Here is a 10,759-nt window from a genome sequence, read left to right as displayed (position 1 = left end):
CTCTCCCGTTGCGGAGCACAGGCTCCGGACGCGCAGGCTCAGCGGCCATGGCTCACGGGCCCAGCTGCTCCGCGGCATGTGGGATCTTCCCGGACCGGGGCGCGAACCCGTGTCCCCTGCATCGGCAGGCGGACTCTCAACCACTGCGCCACCAGGGAAGCCCTAACCTTCTTCATTTTGCTTCATAAGTTAAAGGTATGAGACCTGATAATATGCCTTAACTAAAAGGCCTTTGTTCCATAATGGAAAAAAGGTCAGACCAAAATCAGGACATTCTCATTTTTGATTCTAATTTCAACTCTGGCAGGAATTCAGTTGTTTCTGATGAGGCTGTCAGTTAAGTTTCAATTCTGAGTCTATAAAATAATCATAGCAATATTTGTGCTACCGCTCTCATCAGAAGATTAGAGAGTATCATATCGAAAACTACCAAGAAGAATTCAGACCTTTACAAATGAAAAGTAAATTATAACAAAGAGCAACAGAATGCATTAAGATGAGCAACAGCCCAGGCACGAATCAGAAGATCTGAAATCTAGTTTACCAGTTCTGCCTTTTAATAGCTATGAGATGCGAACAAAACATTCTTATTCTGATAAACTGTTGTAAGGATCAAATGAAATTATGATGCAGAAACTACTTTAAAAACCATAAGGTACTGGTAAGTGTGAAATTTTTAAAAACCATAATGCACTAGAAAAGCTAAAATATATAAATTTTAAAGAAATATGAGTAACTATATAAATGATAAAGAAATTATATAAATTGTTAAGACAACCTTACATGACAGCCTGAACAAAAGCTATAAAACTGCCCAGGAAAACTACAAAATTGGATACTGTGAAGACTAACAGATGAGTCTCAGAAAGAAGCAATTAGATGAGGCTGGTAAACCATCATCTTAAGGGAAAACAAAAACTGTTTGGGAAAAAACAGGTACACCGACAGGGTGGGTAGAAAACAAAGCCAGCTTAAGATTTTACCACATATTACCAGGACTTGCCAAACTGGCACAAGGTGTTATCCATTACAGAAAATCCATTTTCTTTTCCTGAACTTCAGTGGCTCCTGTCCAGTAACCATATTCCAGTAACCAGTCCCATTGCATAGAGCTTTAGTTACCCCTATTCCTCATGCTTCCTAGTCTCTGTGGGATGCATGTCACCCCTTACCAAAATCCACTATTCTGACTCAGAAATAAAAATTGCTGACCATATATAATCCTGAAATATTCTGAAATAAGAAACAAAAGGAGCAATCACAAAGTTAAAAAAATTTCTATTGATGAATCCTTTATGTGGGAAGATTTTATATACCAAACTACATTAAGTAATAATTTATTTCTCAAGTTTCTATTGGTCAAAAAAAATTTTTTAATCTGATTTTTATCACCATGAGATAATTAGCATGATTCCTTCTCAAAGGAAAGATCTTTGTTTCTACAGTTAATCTTCACATTTCAGTTACCCACACATTGAGTGTGGGTAAACAAAGGAATTCCATTTTACTTCCTTTTGCAGACTTGACTCATCCGATTTTTAAATGATATGAACCAAGAAAGGAGGTCAAAATTAGTTTTGGGAAAACTCAATCCCCGGAGAAGCTTGCTAAGAATTAAGAACAAAGGAAGGAAACCACCAAAGGGGGGGAAAAAATGGTCTCCAATAATGGAAAATATGGAAAGATATTAACAAATGACTGCTAACCAGAGGCAAAATTATTCAACTCCTATCATTTCTCCTTCACCCTCCAGAGGAATCATGTCCCTTGAAAAGGTAGAAGACATCATCAAGACAAGAATGAATGCTTCTTCCTCACTCCTCATCTTCCTTCCATATGAAGGAATCTTCACTAGCACAGCATTCCTCACTTCACTCTGCTCTCTCACTTATTTCACCCCATAGAAGGGGGTGGACATTTACTGATCTTTTCAGTCTTTTTGGTGACTTTGTGAAAATAAATTAGACATGGTAGCCCTTTCTTTTCTCCTTTTTCTCTTGGTAGTAAAGGTACCTTTGGGATATACCTAGTCTTCCAAGTATTTTAAGAGATACACTCTTCCCACACACAGTAAGATTTCTTAATTCTAGGGATTATTTTTAAAAGCCTACTTGCCTATGGTTATAAACCTCATTATTGAGTATCAGCTTTATCAGTATAAATCTTACTAGCCCCATCTGCCTATTCTTTTGCTTATTTTTTCATTTTGTTCAGAACTTTGGTGGGGAAAAGGGGCTATTTATTGAGCCCAAAAGCCCACACAGTTGTAGAGATCCCAATTACTTTAACTGAGCTTAAGACTCCAGTCCAAATGGATTACATTCCAGATTACTGAAATAATATGCAGATGTGAATGACTGCTGGTTATAATTTCAAAATCATAATGAGGAGAGAAGCTATAACACTGAAGATATCAAGTATCTTCCAGTTTCTAAAAATGAAAAAGATAGATATCAGAAAACAAAAAGCTCGAAGTTATTCCTTGAGAAAATTCTGAAACAGGTCATTGAGCAGAAAACAGATAAAATTTTTAGCAACATGGAAATACTGTACCATATGTATAGTCTTCCATTATTATAATAGAAGACAAATGTGAGCGACATGGACCTCATTGAGGCATTTGACCAACAGTCTTGTAAGGTGAACAAGACAGAGAATGTAGGTCAGGTAAATGTAAAGTTAGGGAAATTCTCTGCTATATAATGAATACTGATCCATGGAGGTTTGGCACCCTATTGAGGTGGCAGACCTCATGGCTCTATTCTTTGATCTGTATATAATCCGTCACTGTGTAAAGATTTAAAAGGCATGTTTTCTTTTTTATATCTTTATTGGAGTATAATTGCTTTACAATGTGTGTTAGTTTCTGCTGTATAACAAAGTGAATCAGCTAGACGTATACATATATCCCCATATCCCCTCCCTCTTGCACCTCCCCCTCCCACCCTCCCTATCCCACCCCTCTAGGTGGTCACAAAGCACTGAGCTGATCTCCCTGTGCCATGCGGCTGCTTCCCACTAGCTATCTATTTTACATTTGGTAGTGTATATATAAAAGGCATGTTTTCTAAACTTACTGATGCTGGCTGGGAGAGACACTGATATATAGGATGACAAAAAGCAGAAAGCAAAATTATTTCAAAATTATGGAAGGAATCGTACACAAACCTAGAAAAGGATCTCTTCTAAATCTAAATCCTAGTTAAATGAATGTCTTCTTGTTGCATTCACTTAATTGTCCTAAGAACTACTTATAGGCTTTTTATCATATATTTGAAACCGACTTTAACCTATCAATGTAACATGGCACTTTTTCTTTACACCAGATATCATTAAATTCATTTTAAAAGATCAAAATGTAACTACATTTACCTAGTAAATAAATACAGAGAATAGGCCATACTGGACATATTCCGTCCGTATCGAACAATCTCGTTCTCCTGATCCTCCCACTTCTCAATCTCGCAGTTGGCATCAGAGGTGAGCAAACCCAGCTTGAGTCCAAGCTTTGCTATCTTGGCTTGCTCCTACAAAACATACATTTTAATCACAACAATGAGTCATTAATTATGTAAAAGGAAGATTAAAAGTAAGACTACTGCAAAGAAAAAGGTCTTGCCTCAGAGTCAGGCTTGTCTGGCTTTAATGATTTCAGGTTTGCGTTATTCTTCTGTGACAAGAAAAAGATTAGAGCATCTTAAAAATAGGTACAGTTAATTGTGAAGAAATGCAATAGTCATAGAAAGCATAACAAAGTACCTGTAATAAAATTTTAATATAAAAATTTTCAGTACATACTGAAACTATATTAAACTGTTTAAGTAAAAACAAACAACTACAGTTGACCCTTGAACAACGTGGGGCTTAAGGGCATTGACTCTCCGCCCGCAGCCGAAAATCGTATAACTTACAGTCAGCCCTCCGTATCCGCAGTTCCCCTGTGTCTGTGGTTTTGCATCTGTGGATTCAACCAACCCCAGATGGTGTAGCACTGTAGTATGTACTACTGAAAACAATGCACAAAAAAGTGGACCCCAAAGTTCAAACCCATGCTGTTCAAGGGTCAACTGTAATTGCAAATACTCTAATATGTGCATTCAGCTTTGAAGAAGTAGTTAGAAATCTGGAGTTAGGGAAAGCAGATCTGTGTCCCAGAAACACTTAAAGACTTCTGCAGTCTTTTCATAGTCCAATTATTATACCCCCAAACCTCCCTGGCCCCTCTGTTAAATTATTCTTAGGAAATGATGTAATAAAATTAATCACTATATGTACCTTTCAATATATTCCTAATGTTATGACTCTGGAATTCAATTCCTTTAACAAGTTTGCCTTTTTGAGGGCTAAATTTCAGCACCCTAGTTTCACTGACATCCAGATTCCTAATCCTATATGCCAGGTTATATAGGAGATTATACTTAGAATTTAGGATTTAATATTTGAACCAGCATGTTTGATGGCCCCTATATTTGAAACAGCAAGTTTGTTTCTATGTAGGTTATTTAGAACTCAGAATATATTTCCCCTAGGGGAGAAGAAAACATTGTACACTGGTTAGGTTACCAGGCTGGCCCACAGATGCTTACTTACTTGTAGAAACCACTACCAATAGCAATGTTTCTCTGAAAAATATATCCAGAAGTTCTCTGGAGATGGCAGCCCAAGTTGGGCATTCCTCTCATTCTGAGATCTGGTGGGAACTCCCCTAGCTGAGGCAGGAGTTCCAGAAAAGCTGGGCTAGTAGAGACAGAAGGGCCAGGAGATGCAGGGAGCCATTTATTTTTTTAAAGGAAACATTTATTTAAACCATCCATACACACACATGCACACACACACACACACACACACACCCCACAGAGTATATATTCACACACATGTACACAAAATACAGATTATGATAAAACAAAACACGCATGTGCCCACTTAGCTTAAGAAGATAGCTTTGAGGTATATGTGTACTTCTCCGTTTTTTGTTTCCCTTATTATTACCATGACTTATTGCTTCTGACCAGCTATTCTGTCACCAGTTTAACTGCAGAATAGAAGAGCCTCAACTTTTTCTCTTTTTTCTATCCCATCGTTTATATTTGTTCATTTAACATTGCCCTTTTGAAATTTTCTAATCCTGTTTACTATAGAAGAAATAGGAGAAGGTAAAGGACAGAAAATAAATACAGGGAATCTATAAAGAGGCATGGACACACACACACACACACACAGGCTGCCTCTTAGGTTCATTAGAAAATAAACAGAGATGACTGATGATCTCTTCGGCTCCTCCTTGTATAGTCACATCATTTGCATCTTCTTCCTTAGTCTAGCATAAAGCAATTTATAAAGCATTTAAGCAAGTTAAGAATACCCTAGAGGTTTTTAGGTTTTATTTTATTTAGAATCTTACAACCCCATCTTATTCTTTTAAATTTAGTTGTGTTTTCGTTATTTTTATTTTTACTTTTACAAATTATTATTATCAAAGTGTTTAATGAAGACCAAAAGGGAATTGCCTGAAAAGGTACAGAAACCATCTTAATAATGTAACCAAGCCTGCCATCTAGTGGGCACTATTTTGCAATGCAGTCAAGATGCATCAGCTTCAATTGTGTAAAGCTAAATAAAGCATTTCAAGTCTCTAAATATAAAAAGAATGGCTTATTTTCATCAAGAAAATTAAGAAAGTTATTAGTTTGCATAAAATTGTTCCAACATGACCTTGTGAATTAGACCCAAGATATGAAGAACAAAAAGACCTCTGACTTCAGATTATGGCTTCTTATTAATCATAAGATCTGTTACGTATTCCCTCAATCCCTCAAATCTAACACAAATAACCAAACTATGGGCTACATCTAGACTGCTACTCAGAATAACAATTCTGAACAGTCAAAATTTAATATCCTAACTTTTTTTTTGTCATGTCAATCATTGGAGGTTGTGGGGGTAGCAAGAGGCAACAAGAGCATAATTTGAATTCTGAACAAAAACATTCTCAAGTGTACAAAGGTTTTCTACTTACCATTGGCTTTGGAAGTGAAAGGTAGCCATACTTCTCTCCTACAAATAACATATATAACTTAAAACAAATTTTCTACTATTCACATTTAATTTTTAAAATATTATTAAATAAACAGAAATGTTAGCACATTAGTTTTGATAATTTAGTCTATTAATTACATGTGACTGAGAAATAAAATTGTAATTTGGTTGGTGAACATGAAAAAATATCTTTGGTACAGACTTTGATGTACAGAATTGTTTTTGAAGCACTGTCTTCACAGGGGTATCATAAGTTTAATACTCCCTAAATCCTTTGTTTAATACTCCCTAAATCAACATGACACTTGTGCCATCTTTACTTCTGAGTTTACACCTCCAGATAAATTAAGTCCAGAATTAAGTTCAAAGGCCCTCTCAGCTTATGAGGATAGCAAAATGATTTCTCATGACAACCTAACTGCTGTCCATTTTCAATATCCAGAGCTTTTCTGCATCTCTACAAAATAAAGCTAATCCCCCAAGGACAGGAAAGCCTCATTATTTCACTGAAGATGTGCAATATTAGTCCTTATTAGAAGTTCTTATAATTAGCTTTTTTGGTTCTGAAAGGGGCTTTATATGGCATGATCCATCAGAAAAATATTCATGTCCCCAGACCCACTTAAAATGAATCCCTAACCACTAAAGGCTAGGCAGATTATTAACTAACCTCAGGAGTAGGACAGGTATTTTAGAATTTGGATTAGACCAAATCCAGTTGTTATCCTCAAACTCTCCCTTACCTCTACATTCAATTAATCATCAAATCATACTAATATTACTTATAAAATTCTTAAATCAGTCCTCTTATCTTCATTTCCACTATCATGGCCCCATCATCTCTTGTCTGGATGGATCACTCCCTTGTTGCCGACTCATACATCCCCCAAGTAAGCTCATATTTATCCACAAGCATGTTCCTCTTCCTGTTCACCCCATTTCAGTGAACAGCACCTCATGCGTCCAGTCTGCTAAGCAATAAAATAGGTGCAGAGTTATGGAACCTGGTACATCCCTATAAACTGAAGCTTAGTCAGATTAACTTCAAGATGGTTCAAATATAACAAAGGAAATTCAGCTTCCTTAAATAAGGGATAGAATCTGCAGGCTATGAGAGAAAGCTTCTTTTTGACGTTTATTTGTCTAAGATAATCTCAAATTCTAAATGTTGATACATACTTATCACTAAGGAAAGGTGGAGTCTTTTTGATCTAGGTCCCTTCTAATACAAAGGCCAAGGCCTCCCTGAAGGCAGAACTGGATGAAGGCAGAAAGGGAGGAAGACAAATATTGATTTTTGAGCTCTTAAAACAATCCCAGGAGGCCCTATTATGAAATCTAAGGGTCTCTGGGTAAGGGGACAATAACCTAGCTCTCAGATGGACTTCAAATATGCGAACACTAAAGGCTCTTTTTCATTGCTTAGCACGTTGTTTGCTACTTAATTGTTTGGCTAACTGACACTTGCAAACGTATCTAAGTTTCCTAGTCAGGAGAGTCAAGATATGCAGAGCAGAACTAAAGTGGCTAAAATAGAGCAAAGGTTTTCCAGTAATAGTTATGAGTTATGCCAGTAGCAAACAGAAACCAGAATCTGAAGAATACACTCTGTCCTTTGCAGTGGGCAGGTGCGAGGAAACAGGCAGCCTTGTCATAATAACCATACAGAACAGGAAGAGCAGCACTGTGCCACTGGACTCAGTTCAGTCAACAATGGCTAACTCAGAGTTGGGCTTCTTTGCGGAAAAGCTATTCTTATGAGCTTCATGATAACAGTCAGGAAAAAAAAAAAGGCAATAAAAGAAATTAAGCAACTCTATCTCAATTAACCCTACATAAGTAAGGATGCCTCTGAACAGCAAGATACTACCAGTTAAACAATGGGTGTCCCACTGATCAAAGGCAGCAGTGTCCCACCTAAAGAGGAACTTCTGTTCAGCACTTAGGAAGTTAAGATAACCCTGATTTGGGGGGACAGGTTACCCAAACCTAAAGAAGAGATCATTTACATAATATCCAGTTTGAAAGTAAAAGAAACCACAGTGACCATGTAGGCCAAAAATAAGTATAGGATTTTCCTATTTCAAATCTGGTCTATCTGTAGGGGATGCTAGTCTAGCGCTCAGAAAGACCAGGAAGCTTCTTCTCTTCATTTCTTAAACAAGTCTTACGGCAAAGTGATCATTCTTCTTTAAATATGGATCAATTATATCAATTTACCTTTTAATATATAAAACTTGCCTCACATAAAAACCCATGCAGCAGGGCTTCCCTGGTGGTACAGTAGTTAAGAATCCACCTGCCAATGCAGGGGAGATGGGTTTGATCCCTGGTCCGGGAAGATCCCACCTACCACGGAGCAACTAAGCCTGTGCGCCACAACTACTGAGCTGGCACTCTAAAGCCCGCGAGCCACAACTACTGAGCCTGTGCCACAACTACTGAAGCGTGCGCACCTAGAGCCCGTGCTCCGCAACAAGAGAAGCCACGGCAATGAGAAGCCCGCGCACCGCAATGAAGAGTGGCCCCCACTCGCCGCAGCTACAGAAAACCCGCGCACAGCAACGAAGACCCAACACAGCCAGAAATAAATAAATAAATTTATATTTTTTAAAAAACCATGCAGCTGTAAGTACTTTATCATAGCATCAAAATGATATGCCATTCAGACTAGCTATCACAGAAATCTTTAAATGCAGAAGCATGGTAAGCATTTATTACACGTTACAAATTATGTAACATCTACAAAGTCTACCATTCCCTGATTTTTAAGCAAATCAGCAATTACCCTAAATGGGTATTTTTTTAAAAATGAAATGTTTAGATATTCATATTCAGTAAAAATAAATATGTAATTGGATGTTATTATGACTTTAAATGACATTTTAATTTAAAAAAACAAGCATGCTTGACACTAACAGAAGCCATTAGAAAGGAGATACATAAAAACACATAAACATAGATAACTGGATACACAGTACAATGGGAAATAAACAAAACTCCAAGTTGATGTTAAAATAAAGAGTAAAAATTATGCCTTCTGTACATTGTATGGTGCTATTCTACATGTTGTAGAAATACCAATGAACTTACCCACCAAAGGAAATATTCCAAGATTACGTAGTCATCAAGGAAAGAGATTCCATCCAAGTGGAAGGAAAGCAATTCGAAAATCAAATAACTACATTCATTTCATTATGAAGTTAGTAGAATTACATCAGAGAATTATTGTATTACAGAAGAGCATATGTACTAAAACTAAAAAACAATTTATAAGAAATATAAAAATGACAATTTCAATAAGAAAACTAGATTGTTAATATTAATTCAAAGGAATCTAGTATACTGTTGTACAACAAATTTTACTGCTTTGATACTAAAATGAAGGACAAATAATATTTTTATAATTTTTTGTGGAAGATACTTTACTATAAAAATAACCCAGTTGGGTTATAACAAGTTATTCATTTTGCATCTGAGGTTTGACATTAGAAAACTAATAGTTACATTAAAATACTAACATATTTCAATATATGGACAGTTTCTCACCTCGTCTTCCTTCAAACACATCATTGATTTCTCTCAGCAGTGTTAACATGTCACTAATTTGGGATTCCCAGGCTTCACAGAATACATCTAAATTTTCTTTAGCAATTTTACTAGATGGATGCAATGTCAAAGTTTCAGCAGCAGAAATTATCTAAAGAAACAATATACACAGGTGTGAGTTTCAAAATCTTACCTCTCAGAATCATATTGGAAACCAAACTTAAGCCTGTACTGTTCAAGTCACTCAATGACACAACTACAAAGCAATTTCCACACATAAGCCCCATGTTGGGCAGTATGGACATACAAAACTTACTGTTTCTTATAATCTTATCTATAGATAAATAGTAGGCATTATTATATATAAGCCTTTATTCAGGGAGCAATTATCTTTATTCAAGGAAAGTTCTGTTTCAACAAAGTTATTTCCATAGCATAATTCAGAGTTATACTCAGACTACAAAGAGTGTACTGTATACTGCAGAAGAAGAGATGGTGTAGTAGTGGTAGTATTAGTAATAGTGGTAGTAATGGTGGCAGTAGTGGTGGTAGCAGTAGTAGTAGTAGTGATGATAGTAGTAGTGATGGTAGTAGCAGCATTGGTATTAGTACTGGTACTGGTAGTAGTTGTAGAGGTAGCAGAATCGGTATTAGTACTGGTAGTGGTAGTAGTAGTAGTGGTGGTGGTAGTAGTGGTAGTAGTAGTAACATACGCATACACCTATGAGGACATGGTAGATATATCCTTGAGGTACTGTGATAGGTGCTTGATATACATTAGTATTAATCCTCAAAAACACACAAACAAAATACTATCCTTCTCAATAAGCACTGTTCCCATTTTACAGCTGAGAAACTGAGACTCAAAGATACCAAGTAACTAATATATGACTCTTCATTCCCCTGCTATATGCCCGGCACTGTACCCATGTTCCAGGTGCTGGGGAAACAGTTGTGAATGAAACAAATAAATGTTCCTCTCTTCATGGGGCTCATATTATAATGTGGGGAGACAGGTAATTAAAAACATGTAAGTAGGGCTTCCCTGGTGGCGCAGTGGTTGAGAGTCCGCCTGCTGATGCGGGGGACACGGGTTCGTGCCCCAGTCCGGGAAGATCCCACATGCCGCAGAGCGGCTGGGCCCGTGAGCCATGGCCGCTGAGCCTGCGCGTCC

The 10,759-nt window shown here is 37.0% G+C and overlaps 1 protein-coding gene across 4 annotated transcripts in view; it reads right to left on the bottom strand.

Moving 5' to 3' along the window:
• CTNNAL1 (catenin alpha like 1) overlaps positions 1-10,759 on the bottom strand; it is a 62,353-nt gene that overhangs the window by 8,567 nt on the left and 43,027 nt on the right. For all 4 annotated transcript variants that reach the window (XR_008618179.1, XM_007122556.4, XM_028493699.2 and 1 more), the window contains 4 exons: positions 9,586-9,736; positions 6,017-6,054; positions 3,620-3,670; positions 3,373-3,527 (listed from right to left, as the gene is read on the bottom strand). Coding sequence is in view for 3 of the 4 variants with exons in the window: in XM_007122556.4 (XP_007122618.2) it covers positions 3,373-3,527; positions 3,620-3,670; positions 6,017-6,054; positions 9,586-9,736 (395 nt within the window). In the remaining variant the exon portion in view is untranslated. The remainder of the gene's footprint in view (positions 1-3,372; positions 3,528-3,619; positions 3,671-6,016; positions 6,055-9,585; positions 9,737-10,759) is intronic.

Source organism: Physeter macrocephalus, chromosome 9, assembly GCF_002837175.3.
Source record: "Physeter macrocephalus isolate SW-GA chromosome 9, ASM283717v5, whole genome shotgun sequence".
Classification (NCBI taxonomy): Eukaryota; Metazoa; Chordata; class Mammalia; order Artiodactyla; family Physeteridae; genus Physeter; species Physeter macrocephalus.
The sequence above is the reverse complement of the archived record's forward strand: the minus strand, read 5'-3'. Positions and strand labels throughout refer to the sequence as shown.